The sequence below is a fragment of the Oncorhynchus tshawytscha genome, linkage group LG32 (genome assembly GCF_018296145.1).
Source record: "Oncorhynchus tshawytscha isolate Ot180627B linkage group LG32, Otsh_v2.0, whole genome shotgun sequence".
Taxonomy (NCBI): domain Eukaryota; kingdom Metazoa; phylum Chordata; class Actinopteri; order Salmoniformes; family Salmonidae; genus Oncorhynchus; species Oncorhynchus tshawytscha.
Window position 1 is genome coordinate 15,457,027 of NC_056460.1, and position 27,967 is coordinate 15,484,993.

Below are 27,967 nucleotides of genomic sequence, written 5' to 3' on the forward strand. Positions count from 1 at the left end.
GTGGTGTCCCATCCTTTCAGGTTATTGGCCTGAGGTAGGACTAAATATATTTAAATAGTGGAGTAGGGTGGTGTCATGGCTAGGGCCATTCCCCCCAGAAATGTCAGGGAACTTGCAGGTGCCTTGGTGGAAGAGTGGGGTAACATCTCACAGCAATAACTGGCAAATCTGGTGCAGTCCATGAGGAGGAGATGCACTGCAGTACTTAATGTAGCTGGTGGCCACACCAGATACTGACTGTTACTTTTTATTTTTACCCTCCCTTTGTTCAAAGACACATTATTCCATTAAAGTTAGTCACTTATATGTGGAACTTGTTCGGTTTATGTCTCAGTTGTTGAATATTGTTATGTTCATACAAATATTTATTAAGTTTGCTGAAAATAAACGCAGTTGACAGTGAGAGGACGCTTCTTTTTTTGCTGGAGAACTCAGGTGGCGGTAATGCAACATATATTGGATGCCAAGCGCTATTAAACTTCATCAAAGAAGAAGAGGCACCGGCAAACCGGATGTTGATGCTGGCAAAAGCACAATCTTGGGTGATGTTATTTGCATTGCTTAGCTACTGACGCGCACACGAAGGCAACTAATTGTTATTTATGGACTCTTAAATAAAGTACAATTTTCGTTTTGAATTAACATTTCAAAAACAATGTTTTACCTTGTAGAGGACATTTGGTTTTGGAGGCAGAATGGCCCAGATTAATTAATGTTTTCGTAACCAAGTTTAGGTAGCTAACGTTAGCACGGGGTATTTTTCTTTCACATAAGTTACTAACGTTAGCTAGGTAATGGATTTTCAAAGAAAACATAATGGAATTGGAGATAATTCGTGCTCAACGCTCATTGTATATTTTGTAGCTAGTTGTGTGCGACACTGCTAGCTAGTAACCTTCATTTATCTGTGGCTAACAGCATCTTTAGCTAGTAAACAACGTCGTTCGCCCTTAGTGTTCGACAAGGCATTCCACACACAACTTCTCCCACCCGCAGTCGAGGATCTCCAAAACTCGGTCTTAACTTGATACCAATGCGTGGGATGATGGCTACACAGGGCAGCCCTGTCAAGAGTTACGACTACCTCCTGAAATTCTTGCTGGTTGGAGACAGTGATGTGGGGAAAGGAGAGATCCTAGACAGTCTGCAGGACGGATCAGCAGAGTCTCCCTATCCCTACAGCAGTGGTGAGTGTATGTAACTAGTTAGAATACATCAAATGTATACATTATATCAAATCAAATGTATTTATATAGCCCTTCGTACATCAGCTGATATCTCAAAGTGCTGTACAGAAACCCAGCCTAAAACCCCAAACAGCAAGCAATGCAGGTGTAGAAGCACGGTGGGTAGGAAAAACTCCCTAGAAAGGCCAAAACCTAGGAAGAAACCTAGAGAGGAACCAGGCTATGTGGGGTGGCCAGTCCTCTTCTGGCTGTGCCGCGTGGAGATTATAACAGAACATGGCCAAGATGTTCAAATGTTCATAAATGACCAGCATGGTTGTATAATAATAAGGCAGAACAGTTGAAATTGGAGCAGCAGCACGGTCAGGTGGACTGGGGACAGCAAGGAGTCATCATGTCAGGTAGTCCTGAGGCATGGTCCAAGGGCTCAGGTCAGTTGAAACTGGAGCAGCAGCACGGCCAGGTGGACTGGGGACAGCAAGGAGTCATCATGTCAGGTAGTCCTGGGGCATGGTCCTAGGGCTCAGGTCCTCTGAGAGAGAGAGAAAGAGAGAATTAGAGAACGCACACTTAGATTCACACAGGACACCGAATAGGACAGGAGAGGTACTCCAGATATAACAAACTGACCCTAGCCCCCCAACACATAAACTACTGCAGCATAAATACTGGAGGCTGAGACAGGAGGGGTCAGGAGACACTGTGGCCCCATCTGAGGACACCCCCGGACAGGGCCAAACAGGAAGGATATAACCCCACCCACTTTGCCAAAGCACAGCCCCCACACCACTAGAGGGATTATATGAAGTATAAACATACTAGTCAGTGTTTATTTTTAACTATGGAATCAAACTGGCCATTTGCCATTGTACTCTCCATCCTAAACTATCAATCTTGTTGATGAAAAATCAATCCCATGTAGTTTGAGGTTAAGGTTGGGCTGGCTGTCTGCTATAATTATGTTTGTTTTCTCAGGGATTGACTACAAGACTACCACAATCCTGTTGGATGGGAGAAGAGTCAAGTTAGAGTTGTGGTACATGTAGAAAATACTTGTCTAATACTTGTAGAAAACTCATTGACAGAAAGCTAAATGGAATCTAACAGGGTCATTCTTTGTTCAACAGGGATACGTCTGGACAGGGTCGATTCTGCACAATCTTCCGGTCATATTCACGTGGGGCACAGGTGGGTTAGACCCCTTAATTCCAAATGCTTCAGGTTCTAGGCTATATCATCTGTGTATTCAGGGACAAGTGGGCTGTTTACTGATTAAAGATGTATTGCTTGTTCATGTCCCCCCACTCCCCCAACCCACAGGGAATCCTGCTAGTTTATGATATCACAAATGGCTGGTCCTTTGATGGCATTGACCGCTGGATCCGGGAGATCGATGAGGTAAGCTAGTTTGCTGACGGATCATTTAACACTGCACGTCTGACGATGTGACTCAAGTCTTCATTCTAAACAGCATATCTGCCTCATCATGCTGCAGTAATAGCTCAAATGAAATCCACCATACCGGTTTGTAGATGGTAGAATCACTAGCCATGTAGAGCTATTGCCAGGCGGGCAGGCTGTAGTCTGAGGATCTGCTGTTGTTATCAAAAGACTCCCCTCTGGCAAACGGTTTAGGTCAGTCACGACCAAAACATCCCACAACCTTAGAAATGAATGACTGAGCACAGAATGCTTCCTTACGCGTCCTACAAATAGAATATTAAACAGAGTTAAGAGTGTGACGTCATATCAGAATGAGTACTTCACCCAATGTCACGTGCGACAGCTGTGAGCATCAAGCCACATCCCCTAACCAGCCATTAGCTGTTCTCCATCAGTTTATAAATGTTATTAAGCCGTGATGGCGAGCTGGGGTGTGCAGACAGTGATGAGGTTTGTTGTTACATTTGTTTAGTTATTGGAGCGGCATGGTTTAATTTCTCCAGTAAGAACAAGCAGGGCCAGTCTGACTAGGCTTCTCTGTCACGCAGCCTCTTGAGTGCCACTGCCAGAGAGGAAAAACAGAGCAAAGTGACAGTCATGCTTGCGTCTTTACAACACTGAAAGCCACTCAAAAGTTATGCCCCATGTTACCGGAGCTACCTTCTCCCTTCTCCCGTGAATTGGTGCACATTTTTATATCATATTTTCAACCATTGTAGCCGGCCGTTTTAAACTACTCGCGGCCGCAAGTTTTTGGTTTGATAACAAACAACCTTGTTTAGCCATGCTACCTGGCTGGCTAGCTAACATCATGGTACCTTGTCTGTGCACACATTTGGATAGCACCGGAAAAAGGGATAGATAGTCCTCTCAAAGAGATAAATGTATAATGTAAATGATAAATGTATTCTAAGCTAAATCAGAATCTAAAATCTATTTTTTCTTCTTCTGGTTATTCTGTTCCTTAAATTCTGTTTGGTGCCTAACTTTTGGTGTGTGTGTGTGTGTGAAGAGTAGTCTAAAGATGGTTTCATATAGGCCTAGTAGCAGCACCATTTCACCAAGAGAAATTCCTGGACATGCAAATGTATTTACAGAATAAAGGTGATTTCTGCTCTTCCTGTTTCCTTTCCTGCTTTGAGAAGGCCAGTGTGTTTCCTGTTCGAACAGGGTTTGTGTGTGATTTGATTCAAGGAATCGTAAACAAGCTGGGAGTTGTTAACAAAACATCCCCTTCTCTCAATATCATCCTCCTATTGCTTTCTCTCCTTTCCCCCAGCATGCCCCGGGGGTGCCCCGCATCCTAGTAGGCAACCGGCTCCACCTGGCCTATAAGAGGCAGGTGCCCACGGAGCAGGCCCGCGCCTACGCCGAGAAGAACGGCATGACCTTCTTTGAGGTCAGCCCTCTGTGCAACTTCAACGTCATCGAGTCGTTCACGGAGCTGTCGCGCATCGTGCTGATGAGGCACGGCATGGAGAAGTTCTGGAGACCAAACCGAGGTGAGGAGACAAGGGAAGACTAAAGTTACAGCCACTGTAGGGTCTTGGGTTGGGAAGTCTTAGGGTGCATTAAAACAATGGGAAAGGTCAAAGGTTATTGTTGGTGTGAGGAAACTTGGGCTTGTTTGTTATTTTATGTTGCTACCCTTCAATTCTTTGATTTGATTGATATATGGAATATATCTAAACTCAGCAAATAAAGAGACGTCCCTTTTTCAGTACCCTGTCTTTCAAAGATAATTTGTAAAAATCCAAATAACTTCACAGAAATTCATTGTAAAGGGTTTAAACACTGTTTCGCATACTTGTTCAATGAACCATAAACAATTAATGAACATGCACCTGTGGAACGGACATTTAGACACTAACAGCTTACAGGGGGTAGGCAATTAAGGTCACAGTTATGAAAACGTAGGACACTAAAGAGGCCTTTCTACTGACTCTGAAAAACACCAAAAGTAAGATAGCCAGGGTCCCTGCTCATCTGCGTGAACGTGCCTTAGGCATGCTGCAAATGTAGGCATGAGGACTACAGATGTGGCCAGGGCAATAAATTACAATGTCCGTACTGTGAGACTCCTAAGACAGCGCTACAGGGAGACAGGATGGACAGCTGATCGTCCTCGCAGTGGCAGACCACATGTAACAACACCTGAACGGGATCGGTACATCTGTACATCACACCTGCGGGACAGGTACAGGGTGGCAACAACTGCCCGAGGTACACCAGGAACACACAATCCCTCCATCAGGGCTCAGACTGTCCATTGTAGCGTGAGAGAGGTAGGACTGAGGGCTTGTAGGCCTGTTGTAAGGCAGTTCCTCACCAGACATCACCGGCAACAACGTTGCTTACAATCCCATCGTCACTGGACCAGACAGGACTGGCAAAAAGTGCTCTTCACTGACGAATCGCGGTTTTGTCTCACCAGGGGTGATGATCAGATTTGCGCTTAGTCGAAGGAATGAGCGTTACACCGAAACCTGTACTCTGGAGTGGGATCAATTTGGAGGTGGAGGGTCCGTCATGGACTGGGGCGGTGGGTGACAGCATCACCGGACTGAGCTTGTTGTCATTGCAGGCAATCTTAACGTTGTGCGTTACAGGGAAACATCCTCCTCCCTCATGTCGTACCCTTCCTGCAAGCTCATCCTGACATTACCCTCCAGCATGACAATGTCACCAGCCATACTGCTCGTTCTGTGCGTGAATCCTTGCAAGACAGGAATGTCAGTGTTCTGCCATTGCCAGCGAAGAGCCTGGATCTCAATCCCATTGAGCATGTCTGGGACCTGTTGGATCAGAGGGTGATGGCTAGGGCCATTCCCCCCAGAAATGTCAGGGAACTTGCAGGTGCCTTGGTGGAAGAGTTGGGTAATATCTCACTGCAAGAACGGGAAAATCTGGTGCAGTCCATGAGGAGGAGATGCACTGCAGTACTTAATGCAGCTGGTGGCCACACCAGATACTGACTGTTACTTTTGATTTTGACCCCCCCTTTGTTCAGGGACACATTATTCCATTTCTGTTAGTCACATATCTGTGGAAGTTGTTCAGTTTGCATGTCAGCTGTTGAATCTTGTTATGTTCATACAAATATTTACACATGTTAACTTTGCTGAAAATAAACGCAGTTGACAGTGAGAGGACGTTTCTTTTTTTGCTGAGTTTATTTGGAATAATGAAAGGGGGTTGTCTCTTGCTTGCTGGCTTCTCATTTGATGGGTCAAAGCGCACTGGGCTCTCCTCGTCATTGACGCAACAGCAGCTGTCCCGCCTGCAAAATAAACCAGCAACACAACTAGATTGTTGTCATGTCCTCTGCTATACCGTTATAGAATGTAATACAACATGACTATGTCCTTCCCTGTCCATCCCCCTCCCCACCAGTGTTCAGCCTTCAGGACCTGTGTTGCCGCTCCATCGTCTCATGCACCCCCGTCCACCTCATTGACAAGCTGCCTCTCCCCGTGGCCATCAAGTCTCATCTCAAGTCCTTCTCCATGGCCAACGGAATGAATGCTGTCATGATGCATGGACGCTCCTACTCCGTGGCCACCAATGCGGCGGGTGGCGGCGTGAGCGGCAACAACAGCAGCAGCAAGGGAAACCGTCTCAAACGCTCCAAGTCCTTTAAACCGCCGTCGAGACCCCCCAAGACTAGTAGCAGCAAAAGTAACTGTAACATCACCTAGTGAGGGGCGAGGGAGGAACTTCTGAGGCCTCCCATTGGCCCTAATGCTATCGCTGTATGGGGCGTTCAGGGTTCCCAATTTGGAGATGCATAAACGCACAACAGGAACTGTAAGAGCTGTGAGGGAGTCCAATATGGCTTTCACTCTTTCATAGTCCCCTATCGCCATCTTGTGGGTCGCCGTTAAAACCCACAGCTACCACCCACTGTGACCAGTAGAGATCGCTAGCTTGTAGTCCTAAAACCCGGAAGTGAGTTACCTCTGGTTCGTTCAGCCTTTCCTATGGGGAAAGAATGGGGTTTTGGGATAAACACTGAAAATAAGGTCAGAGGTTAACAGAGGCTTAGGAGATCTTTTACAGTACACTTTGTTCTATGAGATAATATCAGTCAGTTAACATGACCATTATTCATGTGCTTTTTTTATTACATAAATGCTTCAAAATTCACAAAGTGACTTTAGCTGATGAAGATGATCTCCTAGAACAAAACGTACAAGATCTCCTAACTCTGTGTTTACCACAGACCTTATTTTCAGTGTTTATCTAAAAACGACAGTCATTTTCCCCATAGGCTTTGTTCATCGAACCATGGCGGAGTTAGTGCCTACAAAAAGACATGACTATTTCTCTCCATACAGCCTCTTGGACTTCAAGCTGTGACTTCATCACTCACCTTACTGTCAACACTACAAGAGAGTATGAGGACTCTGAACAGATTCACTGGGTATATTTAAGTCAAGACTTATTGTACATACGTGGTAATAGGTCGGCTTGTTTTCCAGCTGATTTTTTTTTGCACTGACCTCTTACGTGATTTGTCTTTAATGTTTTGGGAGTTTGTGTTTGGGATTGTTTTATTATGCCTGTCCGTTGACTTTGTCCCTCTTCAATACTTATAGCCTATGTCTGGGTCGTGTTCATTAGGGCATGCGATGGAAAATGTTTTGCAGCGGAAACCGAAAATTTGAGAGGTTTTTTTTCTTGAACAAGCTCATGTTGTCCTTTCTTGTTTCTTTTTTATTTTTATTTGCTGCTTACAGAACATGACCCTGGTTTGATATGGCTCAGAAACACATTGAGTGATTATTCTTTCCAAATCTCACACAGATTTGCCAACAAATAGATAATGTAAAATATTGAAACTGCAGCTAATTTTTTAAATTGTATTATTAGCTCTCTGCACTCTGGCAAAGTATTTGTGTGTGTCTGTTTTAATGATTTTATTAGGAAGGTTAGTTAAGAACAAATTCTTATTTTCAATGACAGCCTAGGAACAGTGGGTTAACTGCCTTGTTCAGGGGTCGAACGACAGATTTGACCTTGTCAGCTCGGGAATTCGATCTTGCAACCTTTCGGTTACTAGTCCAACGCTCTAACCACTAGGCTACCTGCCGATCATCCATCTGTTGGCCTTCTTCTGTCTGTTGACTTGGGTCCTTGTCCTGTTTGGCACCAGAATGTATAACACCAGTCTGGTCTGTGCTCATATGATTGATTTAAAAGCAAATGGGGTCAAGCTGTTATAGCAAAGAGTCATTGTAGATTACACTGATTGCATTTCAGAATACCGTAATGGGTGCAATATCAGATTGCTCTCCCTCACTTTGCAGTTTAAAGGTATACTCAGCAATATGACGTAGATGCAGAAAGTAAACCGCATGGGGGGGAACTTCCATAACAACTAAGCGTGAGGCTCTACTTCTATGCTGTTATTGTCCCGTGGCTACCAGGCTGTGAACAGTGTGAAGTGGACACAGATACTGTGTGAGAGTGAAGTCTTGCATCTTGATCATCTCCATATCTGCCGTGCTGCTCGTGGCAATGCCATTTAGCTGAGTCTACCTTTTAATGCTGATCAGAGAGCCAATGGTGTGTTGATCCAAGTCTGTTTGCTCATTCATGGCCCTTTGCCCTGAGTGACCCTGTGAGTAACCAATATGTGCCTGGCTTTTTACCGGTATCATGATTTATCTTGAAGTATCAGTAGGATTTTTGGGGGATGCCGCAAAGGGCTAAAATATCTTTCATCTGAATCACTTTGAGGAGTGGTTATGTTAACTTGTGACTTACTAACTTTGGACTCCAGTAAACTTACATTTATCCACATAAAGCAAATTCCATACAGGCTTAATAAAAAAAAGTTAATATTCACCATTTTATTTATACCCATTTGTTTGTAAATAATATTCTGTTTTTTGTTGTCTTATATTTTTGTAAAGGACAAAATTCTTAGAATGTATTTACACTGAGACATTCCCTATGCTCACTGCAAGAGAGATGAAAACCAATGCATGACATTTCTCTCTGTTTCTACACCCTTTTATTAAATAAAAGGTCAAGGAAAATAATCATTATTCAGGGTATTATAAGCACTACCTGTATGTGGTATAAGCTGCTGAGTTGATTGTAAGGATGATGAACGGTTTTGCAAATAAATGTTGCTGCATAGTTGCCATGGAAATTAAACTGGTGTACCTTTTTATTCAAAATGATTTATTACTGAATAACTGTATTGTATACTTTTGATTAGTTGATTAAGATGTGCATATTTGTGTATATTTAGTACTTACCCTACTCTTCCTGGGAACCAAACAGGAACCAAACACAAAACACAACAAATAATATACACTGCTCAAAAAAATAAAGGGAACACTAAAATAACACATCCTAGTTCTGAATTAATGAAATATTCTTATTAAATACTTTTCTTTACATAGTTGAATGTGCTGACAACAAAATCACACATTATCAATGGAAATCAAATTTATCAACCCATGGAGGTATGGATTTGGAGTCACACTCAAAATAAAAGTGGAAAACCACACTACAGGCTGATCCAACTTTGATGTAATGTCCTTAAAACAAGTCTAAATGAGGCTCAGTAGTGTGTGTGGCCTCCACGTGCCTGTATGACCTCCCTACAACACCTGGGCATGCTCCTGATGAGGTGGCGGATGGTCTCCTGAGGGATCTCCTCCCAGACCTGGACTAAAGCATCCGCCAACTCCTGGACAGTCTGTGGTGCAACGTGGCGTTGGTGGATGGAGTGAGACATGATGTCCCAGATGTGCTCAATTGGATTCAGGTCTGGGGAACGGGCGGGCCAGGCCATAGCATCAATGCCTTCCTCTTGCAGGAACTGCTGACACACTCCAGCCACATGAGGTCTAGCATTGTCTTGCATTAGGAGGAACCCAGGGCCAACCGCACCAGCATATGGTCTCACAAGGGGTCTGAGGATCTCATCTCGGTACCTAATGGCAGTCAGGCTACCTCTGGCGAGCATATGGAGGGCTGTGCGGCCCCCCAAAGAAAAGCCACTCCACACCATGACTGACCCACCGCCAAACCGGTCATGCTGGAGGATGTTGCAGGCAGCAGAACGTTCTCCACTGCGTCTCCAGACTGTCACGTCTGTCACGTGCTCAGTGTGAACCTGCTTTCATCTGTGAAGAGCACAGGGCGCCAGTGGCGAATTTACCAATCTTGCTGTTCTCTGGCAAATGCCAAACGTCCTGCACGGTGTTGGGCTGTAAAGCCAACCCCCACCTGTGGACGTCGGGCCCTCATACCACCCTCATGGAGTCTGTTTCTGACCGTTTGAGCAGACACATGCACATTTGTGGCCTGCTGAAGGTCATTTTGCAGGGCTCTGGCAGTGCTCCTCCTGCTCCTCCTTGCACAAAGGCGGAGGTAGCGGTCCTGCTGCTGGGTTGTTGCCCTCCTACGGCCTCCTCCACGTCTCCTGATGTACTGGCCTGTCTCCTGGTAGCGCCTCCATGCTCTGGACACTACGCTGACAGACACAGCAAACCTTCTTGCCACAGCTCGCATTGATGTCCCATCCTGGATAAGCTGCACTACCTGAGCCACTTGTGTGGGTTGTAGACTCCGTCTCATGCTACCACTAGAGTGAAAGCACCGCCAGCATTCAAAAGTGACCAAAACATCAGCAAGGAAGCATAGGAACTGAGAAGTGGTCTGTGGTCACCACCTGCAGAACTACTCCTTTACTGGGGGTGTCTTGCTAAATGCATATAATTTCCACCTGTTGTCTATTCCATTTGCACAACAGCATGTGAAATGTATTGTCAATCAGTGTTGCTTCCTAAGTGGACAGTTTGATTTCACAGAAGTGTGATTGACTTGGAGTTACATTGTGTTGTTTAAGTGTTTCCTTTATTTTTTTGAGCAGTGTACATAATACCATGTCACCTGTTTCTGCCTCATGCTTCAGTAAACAGGAGATGGCTCCTGCCCTATGAGCTGTTCTGGCTCCTGCCCCATGAGCGGTTCTGGCTCCTGCCCCATGAGCCGTTCTGGCTCGCACCTACATAATACTGTGCAAATTAAAATACAAAATATATAACAAATATGTCTCTCTTCACAGTCCCCGTTGTGCCGGAATGTGATCTTTTATCTGGTTTTATTGGTAGCTTGAGTTTTGTGGTGATATTATTGGCTATTCAAAGCTTTGGCAATGTCAGTGCGCGAGCGGTGGGAATTTTTTGTTTGTCTTTGTCCTCTCGGACCCCTTGGCTGTCGGTATCAAGCTCAAGTGAAGTAAAACGGTGGGGGGTCTGAATTGATTAGCCGCCCCGGGGTTATTGGCTCCGCAGCCCCTAGCTCGCGGCCTCTCCGCAGCGGCTCTGAATGCCGGCGGTCAAAAGTCACGCGAAGGTTGAAGGGTCACGTTCAATGAAAGCGAAGGGAGTTTGCTTCTCATAGCCCTTTGAGCCGTGTGGAGACAAAGATGAGTCACACACTATTGAAAATGTGTCGCTTTACGTCTTGCCACCTGACCGTGGCATCTCTGAGCTTTGTGTGAATGATGGGTGTAAACTGACTGACGCCTCTAGACTTCGACTTGAACACAACCAAACGTAAACAACATGTTTCTATGCATGCACTATCAGTGTCAAGTTGCGCATATTTCTTGCCAGTTCTGCTGTGCGCGCCTCCTCAAAATGTTTGATTCTTTCTCATTCAAATAGCCTATCTAGTCTTATTAATCCCGCATTTAAAAAGTTGTCTATGTTCATGACATATTCATTATTTAATATCAACATTTTACATGTTCTAGATAAACTAGAATTACACCATAGTCTACTCATTGCGTAAACAACGGAATTAGACACTTATGTCAACTTATTTATCAGTGTGCATTTATTTTATTTGTTTTATTTCACCAGATAGGCCAGTTGAGAACAAGTTCTCATTTACAACTGCGACCTGGCCAAGATAAAGCCAGTGCATGGGTTCACTAGCAAACAAAAAGTACCTCCTGTTAGGAAACTTCTCAATCAATGCCCATTTATATGAGCATTATGAGCAACACTTCTAGAGTTTTTGTCTGGACGCATGAAACATTGATGGATTTCTCACCGGAATGTTTGGCCCAGTGCGTACTGTTGTTGGGACAGCTTGACAACACCGCCCTATCAAGATTCCTTTGATGTCTTTACAATGTTTGTCCAGTTGCTTAGCGCATGGTGCTGCTTCATAAAAGTTTCAGACACTGGACAAGCATGGGGGCGGTCAGAGGCGCTGCCCTTCATACCTCTAGTCACACCAACACCGATATTGCGACTCTCTCTCTATCTCTTTGTGTAGTGAGTTGACTCCGCACGCATTGGAAGTCAGCGTAGATATAGCCTGATTTTTTTGTTGTTGTTGCAGTTTTCTGTTTTAGTCTAACGGTTTTGCGATTTTTATCAAACCAGAGTTGATTCACAGATTTTATTTTTGTCCTCTTATTCGAGGCTACTTGTTGAATCAATGTACAGCGCAGAGGGAGATCTTTTTGTTGGACAATGGTTTATTCATCTGAAATTTGAGAACCGTTTCTCTTGCGTGGCGAGCGACAAATTGGCACTTGTACCCAGATTGGTTACGCACAAACTGGATGGCTGCATTTGAACAAAATGGACGTATTTTCCTGAGGGGCTGCACGGAAGTTATGGAACTTGTTGATGGATGACTTTCATGAAAGTTCCTTTTAAAATGAATATATCTTCCCTCAGCTGTCGAGGGGTTGGAGGTGGAAAGAACGTGGACACAAACCAGCCAAAAGCACTTATATACCCAAAAGGACTCTTATCAGGACGCGTTGGTTGGTCCTCTCTTGTGTTTTTGGTTTGCCAATGCGTCTTCCCACAACAGACGTGGAGTGCAAGTCTAGCTGGTTCCAAAGTGGAACATCCAGGAGTTTGTCCCAACAAGCTGAATGCTAACCTTTGGGTTGATGCACAAAGCACCTGCGAACGGGAATGTGAAGTTGACGAGGTGAGGCATTTATATGTATTCAATATTTAATTTCACAATCCATTGTCTGTCATTTGTTTACGACAAACTTAAACAGTTGTAAGGATATGTGTTATACTGTATGACTACACATCCATTACATTTACTTTTTCTTTTATTAGGCCTACCACTTGGTGTTTGTTGTTTTTAAATATACTATGTATTTTTACCTCAGTAAATGCCTGTTGTTATTCTCCAGGACTGTGCTGGCTTTGAGAAATGCTGCACCAATGTGTGTGGACTCTTCAGCTGTGTGGCCGCCCGTTTCTCTGATGGCACCCCTGCTCAGCCGGATGGCCAGGGCGGAGGAGAGAAGGGCTCCGGGGGCCAGGGCTTCATCGTCACCTGCCAGGGCTTCATCTGCAGCCAACAGGGGGCCACCTGCGACATCTGGGAGGGCCAGCCCATCTGCAAGTGCCAGGACCACTGCGAGAAGGATCCCAGCTTCACCTGTGCCTCCGACGGACTCACCTACTTCAACAAGTGTTACATGGATGCTGAGGCGTGTACACAGGGTGTGACACTAACTGTGGTGACCTGCCGGTTTCATCTATCTGGGCCTCAAACAAGTCCACTCCCCCAGGACACAACAGCCAATCCGACGCTGACGTCCTTCCTGGAAGACCCCATTCCCCCAACGCTCTTCTCCAACCCCAGCCACCAGTCGGTCTACATAGGTGGCACGGTGAGCTTCCACTGCGATGTAATGGGTGTCCCGCGGCCCGTCGTGACCTGGGAGAAGCAGAGCGAGCGCCACGAGAGCCTGGTAATGCGGCCCGACCGGATGTACGGCAACGTGGTCATCACCAACATTGGCCAGCTAGTCGTCTACAACGCCCAGGTGTGGGACACAGGCATCTACACTTGCGTCGCCCGAAATGCAGCTGGTGTCCTCCGCGCCGACTACCCTCTCTCTGTCATCCGTCGGACCGAGGACGACATCTTCTCGGAGGACCCCGAGATGGCGGGAATGCCCATGGGGCCCCCGTTTTCACCCGCCGACTGCCTGGCGGAGCTGGACCGGCGGGAGTGCTCTGCCGAGCGCTACGTTGACTGGTACTACGACGCCGAGCAAGGTACCTGCCTGGCCTTCTCCAACGGGGGCTGCGATGACAGCCGCAACCGCTTCGAGACCTACGAGGAGTGCCAGGCATCCTGCCAGAGGGAGGGGATGGGGATCTGTTCCTTACCTGCGGTCCAGGGCCCCTGCAAGAGCTGGGAGGCCCACTGGGCCTGGAACTCCCTCTTAAAACAATGCCAGGCCTTTGCTTATGGCGGTTGCCAGGGCAACAGCAATCGCTTTCGATCCAAGAAGGAGTGTGAGGCAAACTGTCCGCAGTCCAAACGACGAGCCTGCAAAACATGCCGGGTCAAAGGTAAAATCGTCCCGAGCCTGTGTCGGAGCGATTTTGCCATTGTTGGTCGATTGACGGAACTGATCGAGGACCTCGATTCTGGGATCGCCCGGTTCAGTCTAGAGAAGATCCTCCGCGACGAGAAGATGGGCTTGGCATTCTTTAACACCCGCCACCTGGAGGTGACCCTGGCTAAGATGGACTGGAGCTGCCCCTGCCCCAACATCACCATGGAGGAGGGCCCCCTATTGGTCATGGGGGATGTACAGGACGGCATGGCCGTGATACACCCCGACAGCTACGTCAGACCCATCTCCGATAAGAGGCTGAAGAGGATTCATGAAGTCTTGGAGAAGAGGACCTGTGAGATGCTGCAGAGGTTCCGGGACTAGGGGCTCTATTCGATTCGTATCTCGGAAGTTCAGCGTTGCAGTGCGATTTAAAGGCAATTCTCCCGCATTAGAGGAGACTGCATTCACGGTAAACACTGCAAATGTCGGCTCAATAGGAAATTAGCTTCACATTTCTATCGCGCAATCTAATGCTTCAGCGAGACAGATTGAATAGAGCCCTAGAACTGATCACCTCAACTTGGGCTGTTATAGCAAGACTAATATACAATGGCATAGCCCTACAATGACATTTTCTGAAATGGAACGCACCCTACAGGTTGTGAGTAACTCTTCAGTGGAGTTTGTGCCATGATGTCCTGTATCAAATTACAGTGCATTTCTTTCTGACACTGTTTTCATTGCCCAGAAAAATCAAGCACTGACTTTTCAAACAATGCCAATGTTGTACATAACACAATCAAATCAAGATGTGTAAATACCATTATTCAAATAGGTTTATTCAAATGTAATGTTTCATGTGTAAGATAACTTGTATTCAGTGTAACGTGCCGTACTGTTTTCTAGTGATAATTCTATGCTGAAGTGGTGTAATGTTTCTCCTTTTTTTTAATCCCATAACTTCAATGCATACTTCTTAATGGTAAATTAATTAATTAATTAAAGTTGATTGAAAAAAAATGTCATACTTTTTTCATACACTTTCCTGATGTGGGTGTCATGCAAAAGCACCTTTCTACAACAATCCTATTCATTTTAATCAATAAAAGTGAGCGCCATACATTTTGAAGTTACCAAATCACCTATGAGGAAATGACTTGTGTAGATTGGAGTTGGATTTGGCATTGATTCAAATAAGGTATCAGTTCAGGTTCATTTTCAACCAAGTGTTAAATATCCATTACTGGTCATGTTATACCCTGTACAGACAGGAGCGCGATGGTGCATTTGTGATGTTGGAATGGAACCCCAGAGAGGGCAGTGGACTTCACACCAGACTCTCCTTCCGGAACAGAAGGCACTTGTTGTTAGCTGGCATGTCAACCTAACGTTACAATGACAAGAGAAAGTGGTTATAAGCCGACATCACAAAGTATTTCACACATTTTGAAGTAAGAAATGGGTCATGGATGTTTCAATGTGGCATCTTTTGCTATTTGAATACATTTGGTCTGACAGTTAATTTAACATGTTTGTGTTACTTACGCAGATCATTGGGTTTCATTCACATCGTTATGAAAATCCTAAATGACTGATATTTGGAGTATCGCTTCTTACCATTTTCTCCAGGAACAAGCCACTCCTCTCTGCCACAGACCTGAGCAGGGTGACGTCCCTTAGGCCCCACTCTGGATTTCTATAAGACATTAACAGTTTGAGTTATTTGCTTCGATAATGTGTGGTCAAATAGCAGATATATTCAGATTCTGGCATTATTGTAGTTCTCACTTACCTCGACCTTAGACTGAGGTCAAAGTCGATGTTGCTTTGTGGAGTGATCTGCCCATTTAACGCATAGGGCTAGAGAGACAATATTAGAAGACGCAAGACAAGTTCATGAGGGCAATTTCACAGTGAGTTCGAAATTGGACTCCCTAAAAACACGGCACTTCGATACAAGTGGCTTTTAGTAGCAGTTTAGGAGAGCATTTTTCCTAATCCTTTCCCTAACCTTAACCTAATTCTCCTCACTTGCTACGTACATGTTTGAAACCTGCTGCGTAAGTTCTGCTAACCTGCAATGAAAAGGTATATCAAAGTTGCATATTTTTAGGGAGTCCCAGTTCTAAATATGGGAAATACACAAATATTGCTTCCAACATCCTTTCTTCTACATGCTTATTTACTGCCAACATCCAGTTGAGGATATAGTCAACACTGTCCTTGTAACACCATTATAAAATACCCCGTATGTCAGCAGTACTCCTTGTGGTTTCAGGATGGTTCCCGCTCCTTTGAACAAACCCTGTGGGTAAAAACATAACATCACACGATAATGAGTAGTGTAATAATGACTAGTTTGCAATAAAAGTATCATGTATCATTGGTTAGTGGACCATTAACTGTGTATTTATAAGAGCATCTCTATAGACAATATGTAGGCCAAGACAGTATTCACCTCAGTGCAGGCCATTGGGGAGATATGGATCATGTTGATGTTGAGTACCAGGTCCAAGGACTCGGGTTGGATCCCACCCCAGTTTTCACAGGGTAGAGAGGCGTCGAGGTGGATGGCAGGTTTCACGTTCGGCAGGTTGTGATGCGCTCTGTATGCGTCTATACTGGTGGCGGGACAAAATAGATCATTCTCATTGTAAGCATCAACAACAAATAATAGCTGCTGATATAGGCCTAAAGAAAGAGTTAGGCCTACTATTATTATCAACGTGAATTCCTAGTAACCTATTTTGAATAACAGTCAGCTTTGGATTTTGGGAAAAACAACTCAGATCTGGACTCACTGAACCGTTATGCCTAACGTTACCATATTATGTATTCATTTGCAAGCTAAAAAAAAAACTCTTTAAACTCACCTGGCTAAAGATTGTCGGTCAAATTCTGACGGCTGCCAGGTAATATTTCGTAAACCCTGTGCGAAGTGGGTGACATGTTGCCCCGTACCAGACGATATCTCCAGTGCATTCAATGGCTTCGCCGTATCCACACTCTCACGGAGCACCGCAAGGATGGGTTCCTTATTTCTCTCGGCGGCAGGTGCATTGAGCATTTGGGCAACTCCTGGATACACTCTCCGCGCTAAAAGATGCAATTGTTTCCACCACTCCAGTTGAACTAGTTGGCTGTGCAAGTTAGTCACAACAGAGCTCTGAACAATATCGCCTCAGGACTATAACAATAGTAATCGACTTCCGCGTTGTGTCACGTGATTAACACGTAACCCGGCCTAGTGTAATAACTGCAACGTTTTAAAAAGCTCACAATGTGCATTTTTCCTGAGATTGCAGTTCCTTAGGATGGAGTAGCAGGGTGATTCTTCAACTACAGGGCACTTCTATGTCCTCTTGGTACATTTTGTGAATTTTATTTAAAAAAAAAAATATATATATATATTGTTGTTCTTTAAGTATTATATTAAATTCACACTACAATCACTCCAGATTTTTTTAACACCTCTCTGTCAAGTATTTTAGCTTCTTTTCATATGCAATTTATACCACAATTTCACTGTTTTGCCCTTGTCCCTGACGCAGATTTTTGTGGTTCTACTATGTTTTGCTATTAGAAATCATTAATAATTACACATTATAAGGTTATCTACTCTAGAAAGAGTCAATTAAATGAAATATATATCAATATTTATTGTGAGTATGCCTTTATATTGTTTTTTTTTACACAAAAATGTCCACCACGGGGGGAAAATTCCTCATTTAATAATGTTTTTTCAAGATAATGTTTATTTAGTTACCATGGAAACGTATTGAGACACTGAAGCACATGGCTGCAGCAGACAGTTGTTCCTGATGTGATGTCCAGAAGTTGAAGAAAAATCTAGGTAAATATTGCTTGTGTAGAGAATGTTATTTATTGTCAGCCATTTCCAAACAAGCTATAATTTATTTAATTCGTGGTAGAATTGAGATGTTTTTTGTATATTTGATGTATTTAGTGTTAGCTATATGTTAGCTGTAATACTAGCCAAAGCATGCTGAGCAGCCTGTCATTTTTCTCCAATAACTGTAGAAGCTCATTTCCATCACAGTCATTTCGATCACAAACTTAACTGTGGTGGAAATGACTAAAGTCCCTTATGTTATTAATTTTATTTTTTAAATTTATTTTTAACTTTAGGCTTATTTAATAATGTTATAAATGAGTTTATTCTAGACAAGCCTCCAAGGTGTGCACAAGTTAAGAACTTAAGTAGTTAGCCATTAAAATAATAGATATATTAATTGTTTTTAGAAGATGCCACATAAAACTGCACAGAGGTCACAGACATAGAAACCAAATAAAAAATGATCCTATACGATACCAGTAACAGCTGCAAAAAGACAGGGAGAGATACTGGAAGAAAAAAGAGAAGGGAGAAGTGAAATCTCTCTCTGAGCTTACAAAGGGACAACAAAGAAGTAAGAGATGACAATGGAAATGCAACCAATGGAATAGAAGACAGACTTTAAAGAGAACAGTTGCTACGGAGACCAACCTATCAGCCAACACACCACCTCAGTCACCAGATGACCTGCAGCCAGAACATGAGGCCAACATACCTGCCCCTAACTTACCTGACACTGATGCATGCCCTGATACCCCTTCCTCATTGTCTGCAACAGGAATGAGAAGTCGAATAATTGCTGCAAGGAAAAAGGTTGGAAAAGGTTGCTCAAAAACATACAAAGATCTTTGCAAGGCAAATGTCAAACTTGATAAAGCTTCAAGGAAAGCTGAGAAATACCAAAAAAAGGTATGATCAACCGATGAAGAAAATGGAGAGACAAGATTCCCCAAAGACAAAGACACAACAGCTAATGGCGGGAACTCCGAAGAACTTGAGAAGGATTTTATTGTTTCAAAATGCCATCATTGCAGAGTTAAAGCCAAAGTATAAAAAAAACGTGCAGTGCCAAGGACAAACAAGTGGCTTCAAAAATGCTCAGAGGCAACATCCTGCGACAGTATGGCCTGGTCAAAGCTGCAAACAAAGAATTTAGATTTTCAGCAAAAGCAATGAGGGCAAATGAAAACAGGCCATCAAGTCTTCAATACTCCAGGAAAAAGTAGTGTAACAGAATTAGCACAGCCACAGAAGAGAAAACCACTCGATTCTATGAACGTGATGACAACAGCAGAGCAACAACAGGGAAAAGGACACACTAACGAGGAACAAGAAGAAAAAGCAGATGCACTTCTTTTCAGACATTTAAGAGGGAATATTCAGAGATTCAAATGTCCTACTATGAATTCTGCAAAATATGTCCTCTTTTGGGTTGTCAAGCCAACAGTCCAAGATGGGGACACATGCCTCTGCAAAACCCCACGCCAACCTCCAGTTCATGTCAGACAAACTACAGCACCACAAAAGGATCAGCTGCAGCAACATTGAGAAAGTTATTGAGTCTTTGTGCTGTGAGAACCTGAAGAAAGAGCGCATGTACACAGAGCGCTCCCTTTGTCAAGCCAAAGAGCATAAAACATCAGACTTTGATGCTGTTGAGCAGACATGGTGGCTTGGTTGGGAAAACAAAGCTGAAGAGAGAGGAAGAACAACAACTAGGGGAAACATGGAGAAGTTCGCATTACATTTGACAGTTAAAGAAAGGGAGTGTGGCACACTGCAGATTCTACCTCGAGGACCTCTTCAAAGGATTGAAAGAGAAGTTGGGGAAACAGGTGTACAACATTCGACACCAATACTCCAAACTGAGAGAATTAAAAGAGAATCTGTGGAAAGAGGAGATCATCGTGCAGATTGACTTGGCAGAGAACTACCTGTGTAAATACACCAGTGAAATCCAGGCAGTTCACTTTGGTGATTCTCACAATCAGGTGAACCTCCACACCTGTGTTGGATATACTACAAATGATACAGTTCCCCTTTGCTCACTGAGCTGTTCACTGAGCATTTTCAACTATCATTTTCAACTAAAATGGATGTTTAATGATGGAAATGGCTGTCTGAGAAAAATGTAAAAAATATATAAATTCCTGAATAGTAGGATCGCAGCCATGATCAAATATGGTTTCTAGACAAATCAAAGACAATTATATTACTGGTAAAATGGTGTTTCATTAAGTTTTCATTTCTGAAAGCTTGCAGGGACAAAATGCCCGAAGTTGCAGAATCATCCAGCAAGCACAGTTAGGAGCACTTATGAGAATTATTTTATCAGCTGTTTCGAAGGGATGCCCATTTTAGGAATCCCTGTAGGAATTTCTACCCTATTTCATGAATAATCATTTGATATTTCATGTGTAGGCGTCTACGGCAAAGTAGGTCTACCATCTCATTTAAATTACTGTACCGTTGGCGCTAGGAGCACAAGCATTTCGCTACACCCACAGTAACATCTGGTAAATATGTGTATGTGAACAATAAAATTGGATTTGATTTAAATGTGGGTGATGAAATAGTGAGATGTGATTATTGTACTTGCCTTTGAGTCATGGTATTGAAATTAAGACTTGAAAACTTCAAAAGCACCTATAAGTAGAAGAACAGTTATTGCATTAACACAATAGGAAATCATTCTGATGTTTGCTTCTCTTTTAAACAATGTTGGTACTATGTTGGTAATGGTTGGTACTACATTGGTATTGACATTCACAACTCCCTGTTTCTATTGCAGAACTCAATACAGGACTCTATACATGTAACTACAAACTGCTTGTCATCAGCACTGAGTGATTTCCACAGTCTTCATGTCCTCCATTTTGGCTCTGTACATTGTCCATGTGTCCCGGTGCCGTGCCGTTAGTGGACCCCTGCCCCAGGGGCGGGAAACTGACATTACGCTCCAGTTCTGGGTTCAGACAGAGGAAAGTCTGGTTCTTATCTTTATTATTGCTGTTGTTACTAGTAGTGGTGGTGACTACCGACTCGCTAAAGATAGTGTCTGAGAAGACAGAGTCTAGGTTGAACGGGGTGCCACCGAAGAGGGATTCCTGGCAGGTGGATTTTGGCCGATCGGTGGCTACCTCTGGGTCTCCTGGGGTTTGCTTGGTGGTGGTGGTTGATTTTCAGTGTCTGGTTCTTCCAGATTGTTCTGCTTGTTCTGCTGGCTCATTGCGGTGATCTCCTTTGAGACATGACTGAGTCATGGTATTGAAATTGAAACCTGAAATGTTGTGCTGGCTACATCATGTAGATGCTCTGTTACATCATCAGCAGTGAGTGGACAACTCAGGAAAAACGACTGGCTCCACTCTGCAGCCTCTGGGATGTTCATATATATCACAGTACAATGTTACCTGAACAAATACTCTACTACACATGTGTGTGGAGCCTCAGTCATATACCATTGAATTGGCAGAAAGTATTGAGCCTTCGTCAAAAATACTAGTATTTTCTGATTGTTCTTGGTGAATGTCAGTTTTGTTTGATAAGTAACAGACAATAGGACTCAAGCGTATATCAAATTGTCCTTCTGTTTGTCTAACCAACATATAATGCCGAAAGCCAGAGCCGTGTATTGTAATAGAAGACTGCCTGTACATTTCTTTAAATTCTCTATTCGTAGCATCCTTTTCTGAGAGCTCTATTTCACTCAATAGTCGAATATGGTGATTTAAAAAAAAAAGTTTTCTGAATGCTTTGTACACATGTGCAAGTGTGTGTACAAGGCACTGAACTGGAGAGATAGGGCAGAATGACTATAGGCGCGGGTACGCCTACACTGCCCAGGTGAGGAAAAGTGCAGGGCTGAGGACACTCATTTCTGTGACAGTGCGCACGTCCCGCGCTTTTACGCACGGTCTCTTTGCAGTAATGCATAAACGTTGTTATGGTGTTATGACACTAGCTTACTCTATATTTTATAATCAATTAAACATAAGAAATTAAACTGGTTTACATTTTGTTGATGGCTATAGCTTGTGGTAAAGCGAATTAGAATTCCATTCTGATTCGAAACAATGTGCAATGACGTGTTCCATCTCTATGCGACCGAGAGGGTCACAATGCCGACGCTTCACATGGAACTTCAGAACCCAAGAGATATGTCCAGAACTCTCAATAAATCGTCAGTTCTTGATCGACAAACAACGAGAGAGACAGCATTATTATGGCAAGCTTTTCATTCATCTTCCCTGAAGACAGACGTTGTTCCATTAAGGAGAACGAAGTCAATTCAGGTATGAACAATAACATACATTTCCGTCTTTAAATACAAATATTAATTGAAGGTGTAATTCCTACTGGAAAGGGAAAAAAAACAACATAGAAGATACGGCTTTAGGGGTTTGTTGTTAGTTACCAAACAATGTAACCATGCGAATTGAAGTTTTCCAGCTGACAATGGTTTTATTTTGGCCAATGAAAATACTTTATGTCCCAATTATCTCTCCTTCCACCCAAAATGTGCACTTGTTCACTTCCCTTTACTGATTTGAAAGGAAATGACTGGTATATTAAATATGGCTAAAACTCGACCTAGCCCCTACTAGGCAATGTTTTTAGATTTGTGGGAAGTGGTGAATGAGTGCACACTTCAGCAGAAATGAGATGTTATTGGGATGCATGAAGAATATGAAGAATATCCCTTGCTTGTAATGCTGAAATCAGTTTAGTTAACCCTGTGTTGGTGTTTCTTTCAGGGTGGATGTCAACGGTGACCCAACTCAACGCCCTTGGTGGTCCAGAGTCAGAGAGTCAGAACATTGTTCAGAGCTTTGCAGAGGTACTTGGTGACAAGTACCACTACGTGAATGCCATCGACAGCTCTCTACTCTGGACTGTTGGGTACACCCCCTACATTCCCCCAGCTCTGAAAGGAAGAAGCTTCCCTTCTGTCGAGAGCTTCTTCCTGGATGAGTGGGAGCCACTGACACTCCTGCAGACTCCTCAGGTTCTGTCCACCAGTGTTTCCATCGAGGAAGACAACCTGATCCAGTCTGCTGCAGGCCTAGTGTCTCAGGTTCTGTCCACCAGTGTTGCCATCGTGGAGAATGAACTGATCCAGTCTGCTGCAGGCCTAGTGTCTCAGGTTCTGTCCACCAGTGTTTCCATCGTGGAGAATGACCTGATCCAGTCTGCTGCAGGCCTAGTGTCTCAGGTTCTGTCCACCAGTGTTTCCATCGTGGAGAATGACCTGATCCAGTCTGCTGCAGGCCTAGTGTCTCAGGTTCTGTCCACCAGTGTTACCATCGTGGAGAATGACCTGATCCAGTCTGCTGCAGGCCTAGAGTCTCAGGTTCTGTCCACCAGTGTTTCCATCGTGGAGAATGACCTGATCCAGTCTGCTGCAGGCCTAGTGTCTCAGGTTCTGTCCACCATTGTTTCCACCGAGGAAGACAACCTGATCCAGTCTGCTGCAGGCCTAGTGTCTCAGGTTCTGTCCACCAGTGTTACCATTGTGGAGAATGACCTGATCCAGTCTGCTGCAGGCCTAGTGTCTCAGGTTCTGTCCACCAGTGTTACCATCGTGGAGAATGACCTGATCCAGTCTGCTGCAGGCCTAGAGTCTCAGGTTCTGTCCACCAGTGTTTCCATCGTGGAGAATGACCTGATCCAGTCTGCTGCAGGCCTAGTGTCTCAGGTTCTGTCCAGCAGTGACGCTAGAGTGAAGGATCGTGATGATTCCACACTGAGAGACTCCAACCAACCTGAGGTCCATGTGGCTGATGTCTCAACCAAGAGAAGTAGACTAGTCATCACTATTTCTATGTTTTCAACCGAGAGTGGCAATGCTTCGGTCCATGAAGTTGATGCTATTGCTACCAGCCTGGAGCACTCTTCTGAGAAAATGTCGACCTCTACCGCTGATGGCCACATTGTTTCATCCACTGCTGTAGCCAATCAGAAGAAAACAAGGGGTGGATTCCTCTCATCTCTACGGAGACTGTTCACAAGAAAGAACAGGATGCCTGTCAGTAATACTTAAATAGTCTTTTGTACTGTAATATGTTATCATTTATTAACTATTGTTATACTAATATTCTGTGTTAATGGTTCTCTTTAAAATATTTTTCTCTATTGTCTACTTGTCTGTTTTTCAGGCTAAAGTGGCTTCCAAGAAGGAGCACGTTCACTTGGTTGACCGCCTCAATGCTGAAGTCACCCACTGAGGACACTCACTCACTGCTGAAGGCATCCAGAATGATGCTTCTGTTTCTCCTCAACGCCACCTACACCCCTGCCCCTCTCCCCCACACCAAACCCTACCAGGGTTGAGGTGAATTCCAGATCAATTCAGTCAATTCAGCAAGTCAACTGAAATTCCAATTCCAATTGTTTCTCATAGGAGGCAATGAGGTAAATTTGAATTGCTATTGGAATTTCAGTTTACTTACTGAATTGACTGAATTGAAAATGAATTGACCCCAACCCTGATCCCCAAGCCCCCACCCCATCCATTTCTATCTTCAGTAAATTTTGTAGAATTTTATTTGAAGTTGTTTTGGATCTTCATTAAAACCACAATACATCTCTAATGAGGGTCAGTCATGTTACACATCTAGATTTATCATCAAATATTGTAGAATTCAACAACAAATGCAGTGGTTTAGCAGTTCAACTTCAGTACTTGTCAATGAGTCACTGCACTGTGACCTTCAGAAACATGTAACATTGTGGAGAAACTGAAAATTTTGCTGACATTCGGTTACAATGTAACTACACTGAACAAAAATATTAGCGCAACATGTAAAGTGTTGGTCCCATGTTTCATGAGCTGAAATAAAATCCTAGAAGTGTTCCATATGTACAAAAAGGTTATTTCTCTCAAATGTTGTGTTTACATCCCTGTTAGTGAGCATTTCTCCTTTGCCAAGATAATCCATCCACCTGCCAGGTGTGGCATATCAAGAAGCCAATTAAACTGCATGATCATTACACAGGTGCATCTTGTATTGGGGAAAAGAAGAGGCCACTTTAAAATGAGCAGTTTTGTCACACAACACAATGCCACAGATGTCGGAAGTTTTGAGGGAGCGTGCAATTGGCATGCTGACTGCGGAAATGTTCACCAGAGCCGTTGCTAGAGAAGTCAATGTTCATTTCTTTACCATAAACTGTTTCCAATGTGGTTTTAGCAAATTTCGCAGACCACACCAGGGGCTGAGGAGTATTTCTGTCTGTAATAAAGCCCATTTGTAGGGAAAAACTCATTCTGATTGGCTGGGCCTAGCTCCCCAGTGGGTGGGTCTGGCTGCCAGGTGGGTGGGCCTATGCCATCCAAGGCCCTCCCATGGCAGCACCCCTGCCCAGGACCTAATGAATTTATTTCAATTGTTTTATTTCCTTCTGTGAACTGCACCTCAGTAAAATCTTTCAAATTGTTGCATGTTGCGTTTATATTTTTGTCTGCACATTTTGTTGAGAAGGACATGCGTTCTCACTGATTACTTCTAGAATCAGAAATGAAAACAGACTCAACTAAATATATTAAAGGAATGAAAAGGGCTTTATTCAACGGTGGCTCCTGAAGTCCCTGCACACATTTACATTTACAAGGATCCATCTTCACTGAGGACAATCTCAGTATCTGATTTTAGCAGAGACAATGAAGCAGAGACAATGAAAAGCAAACAAATAAACAAACCAAACAAAAACTCAGTCCCCACATGACACGACACATGATATGATATGTGACATGACACACGACCGAAGAACCATATTGGTGCGTTTTTCCTAATCAGATGATTACTGATTGTGTTTGTTGTTATAAGTTCACTGTAATGTCCAACGTTCTGAACTGACATGGTAATGTAATGTACATGTTGTCTACTAGTCTGTATGTGATATCAACACTCTGGACAGAGAGCTATGGCTTTTTGGTTGAAGGATTTATGTGTATAACTAGATCTACTGTATAGGACAACAAAAAGTACATATGAATAGGGAGTTTAAGCATTTGTAGATTGACACGGCCTATTAACACAAATATCAACACAGGCCTATAAATACTAATAAAAACAGAATACTGAAAACTTTTGTCAAACAACAAAGGAAGATTGTCAATGTGCTTTTTTGAAAACAAATAACTTATTCCCTAAAAGTACATTCTATTTACATCTTCATTTGGACTAAATATAAAACATCTGTACATTAGAGAAACAAGTATAGTATGTGAATGTGTCTTGGTATGTTTTCAGTTCATCTTATCATTATATACAGTCTATAATCTCAGCCCAAAAACAGAGATCTTATAATACTGTATAACACAGAGTTATAATGACTTGTGAAAAGTGCCTAAAAGCAAAACATCACTACTTCAAAAGCACCTATAAGGAGAAGAACAGTTATTGCATCAACACAATAGGAAATCATTATGTTTGCATCTCTTTTAAACAATGTTGGTACTACATTGGTAATGGTTGGTACTACGTTGGTAATGGTTGGTACTATGTGGGTACTGACATTCACAACTCCCTGTTTCTATTGCAGAACTCAATACAGGACCGTATACATGCAACTACAAACTGCTTGTCATCAGCAATCAGCACGGAGTGATTTCCACAGTATTACTCTCACAGTCTTCATGTCCTCCATTTTGGCTCTGTACATTGTCCATGTGTCCCAGTGCTGTGCCGTTAGTGGACCCCTGCCCCAGGGGCGGGAAACTGATGTTACGCTCCAGATCTGGGTTCAGACAGAGGAAGGTCTGGTTCTTATCGTTATTATTGCTGTTGTTACTAGTAGTGGTGGTGACTACCGACTCGCTAAAGATAGTGTCTGAGAAGACAGAGTCTAGGTTGAACGGGGTGCCACCGAAGAGGGATTCCTGGCAGGTGGATTTGGGTCGATCGGTGGCTACCGCTGGGTCTCTGGGGGGTTTGCTCGGTGGTGGTGGTTGATTATCAGTGTCTGGTTCTTCTAGATTGTTCTGCTTGTTCTGATTCTGATTAACCGTGTCCGTCTCCTGATTCGGGCTCCCATCAGATTCCATGATAGGTAAGGGATCTACCTTCGCCATCACCCTAGAGTCACTGTTGACACTGGATCGTCGCGAGGAACCCTCGGCTGTTGAGATGACGCTACTGGCCCGGGGTAGAGAGGCAGGAGACCATGGCCCTCTCAGACGCACCTCCTTCCCCAACGGGGTGGAGAAACAGTTGAGACACCCAGACACCGAGGAAGATTCACCCTGGACGTAGAGCACCGTGGTCGGGGACATGGCTGAGGCTCGGGTGGTGGTGGTCTCCGGAGCTTTGTTCAGACCTAATCCAGATCGACGTAGTACGGCTGTTTTGGGGACATTCCCATCGGAAGGGCGCTGGGGGGCTCTGCTGCCGCTGGCGCACCTCCTGAGGACACTCCTTCTGGGCCAGGGGTCCTGGGTGCTACCCACCTCCCTCCCCCTACAGGGAACTGAACCCTGGGTGTTTGCTATGGCAATAGGTGAGGAGTTCTTAACTCCTACCCTCTCTCTGTGTTTGTTGCTGCTGGTGTGTGTTAAGGAAGTGGATCGCTGCTGTGTGTGTGTGGTCGGCGAGGGGTTCTGCCGTGTGTGTCGGGGGGTGGAGGTATCGCTAGGAGGAAGGCAGGAGGAAGAGGAGCGGCGGGATGACGGAGGCGGCTGGACTGGGCTACTGCCGTTGGACCAGGGTTCGTTGTCTAGGCTGAGGCTGAACTCTCCACTGCTCTGGCTTTGGGCACGGCTCGGCACGCCATTCAGACCTGGGGGAACCGCAGAGAGAACGTCTCTTTAGGTTACACCAATAGCAGGCTACACTCTTGATTACAACTGTCTGGAAAATGTATGCATTTTCACAATGTATTTAAAACATTTTTCATGTCAAATAAATATAGCATAAGTGACAATACAAGCTAGTAAATGCATGTATCATTATTTCTGCCTATAGAGGGCAGTATTATCAAGCTGTTCAGACTAATGCCTTCTTTGAGCAAAATAAGAGATTCACTTGAAAAAAGGCCATGGTAACAGATATTGATTTATTCTTCATGTGAACCCCTTATACACCTGCATACATTAGTCTGCATCACAAATGG

General features: G+C 44.0%; 5 protein-coding genes across 9 annotated transcripts in view; 3 read left to right on the forward strand and 2 right to left on the reverse strand.

The window, feature by feature from the left end:
• Positions 1-507: 507 nt before the first annotated feature.
• On the forward strand, positions 508-8,795 carry LOC112230248 (ras-related protein Rab-40C). Its single transcript, XM_024396465.2, has 6 exons — positions 508-1,187; positions 2,163-2,223; positions 2,315-2,375; positions 2,508-2,585; positions 3,910-4,132; positions 6,024-8,795. Exons 1-6 carry the CDS (start codon positions 1,034-1,036, stop codon positions 6,326-6,328), a joined length of 882 nt encoding a protein of 293 aa, XP_024252233.1. The 5' UTR covers positions 508-1,033; the 3' UTR covers positions 6,329-8,795.
• A 3,131-nt stretch (positions 8,796-11,926) lies between these two features.
• On the forward strand, positions 11,927-14,816 carry LOC112230246 (WAP, Kazal, immunoglobulin, Kunitz and NTR domain-containing protein-like). Its single transcript, XM_024396463.2, has 2 exons — positions 11,927-12,614; positions 12,832-14,816. The coding sequence occupies exons 1-2, from the start codon at positions 12,306-12,308 to the stop codon at positions 14,377-14,379; spliced, it is 1,857 nt and encodes a 618-aa protein (XP_024252231.1). The 5' UTR covers positions 11,927-12,305; the 3' UTR covers positions 14,380-14,816.
• Positions 14,817-17,218, reverse strand: LOC112230247 (methyltransferase-like 26). Its single transcript, XM_024396464.2, has 6 exons — positions 16,872-17,218; positions 16,457-16,619; positions 16,244-16,303; positions 15,791-15,858; positions 15,616-15,694; positions 14,817-15,382 (listed from the first exon to the last, which is right to left on the reverse strand). The coding sequence occupies exons 1-6, from the start codon at positions 17,063-17,065 to the stop codon at positions 15,326-15,328; spliced, it is 621 nt and encodes a 206-aa protein (XP_024252232.1). The 5' UTR covers positions 17,066-17,218; the 3' UTR covers positions 14,817-15,325.
• A 3,224-nt stretch (positions 17,219-20,442) lies between these two features.
• LOC121841575 lies at positions 20,443-24,865 on the forward strand. The gene is made up of 3 exons (XM_042310730.1): positions 20,443-22,149; positions 22,612-23,882; positions 24,013-24,865. Exons 1-3 carry the CDS (start codon positions 22,080-22,082, stop codon positions 24,079-24,081), a joined length of 1,410 nt encoding a protein of 469 aa, XP_042166664.1. The 5' UTR covers positions 20,443-22,079; the 3' UTR covers positions 24,082-24,865.
• Positions 24,866-25,399: 534 nt separating this feature from the next.
• Positions 25,400-27,967, reverse strand: part of LOC112230245 (girdin) — a 28,123-nt gene continuing 25,555 nt past the window's right edge. For all 5 annotated transcript variants that reach the window (XM_042310725.1, XM_042310726.1, XM_042310727.1 and 2 more), the window contains one exon: positions 25,400-27,634. In XM_042310725.1, coding sequence (XP_042166659.1) covers positions 26,454-27,634 — 1,181 coding nt within the window. In that variant the 3' untranslated portion in view covers positions 25,400-26,453. The remainder of the gene's footprint in view (positions 27,635-27,967) is intronic.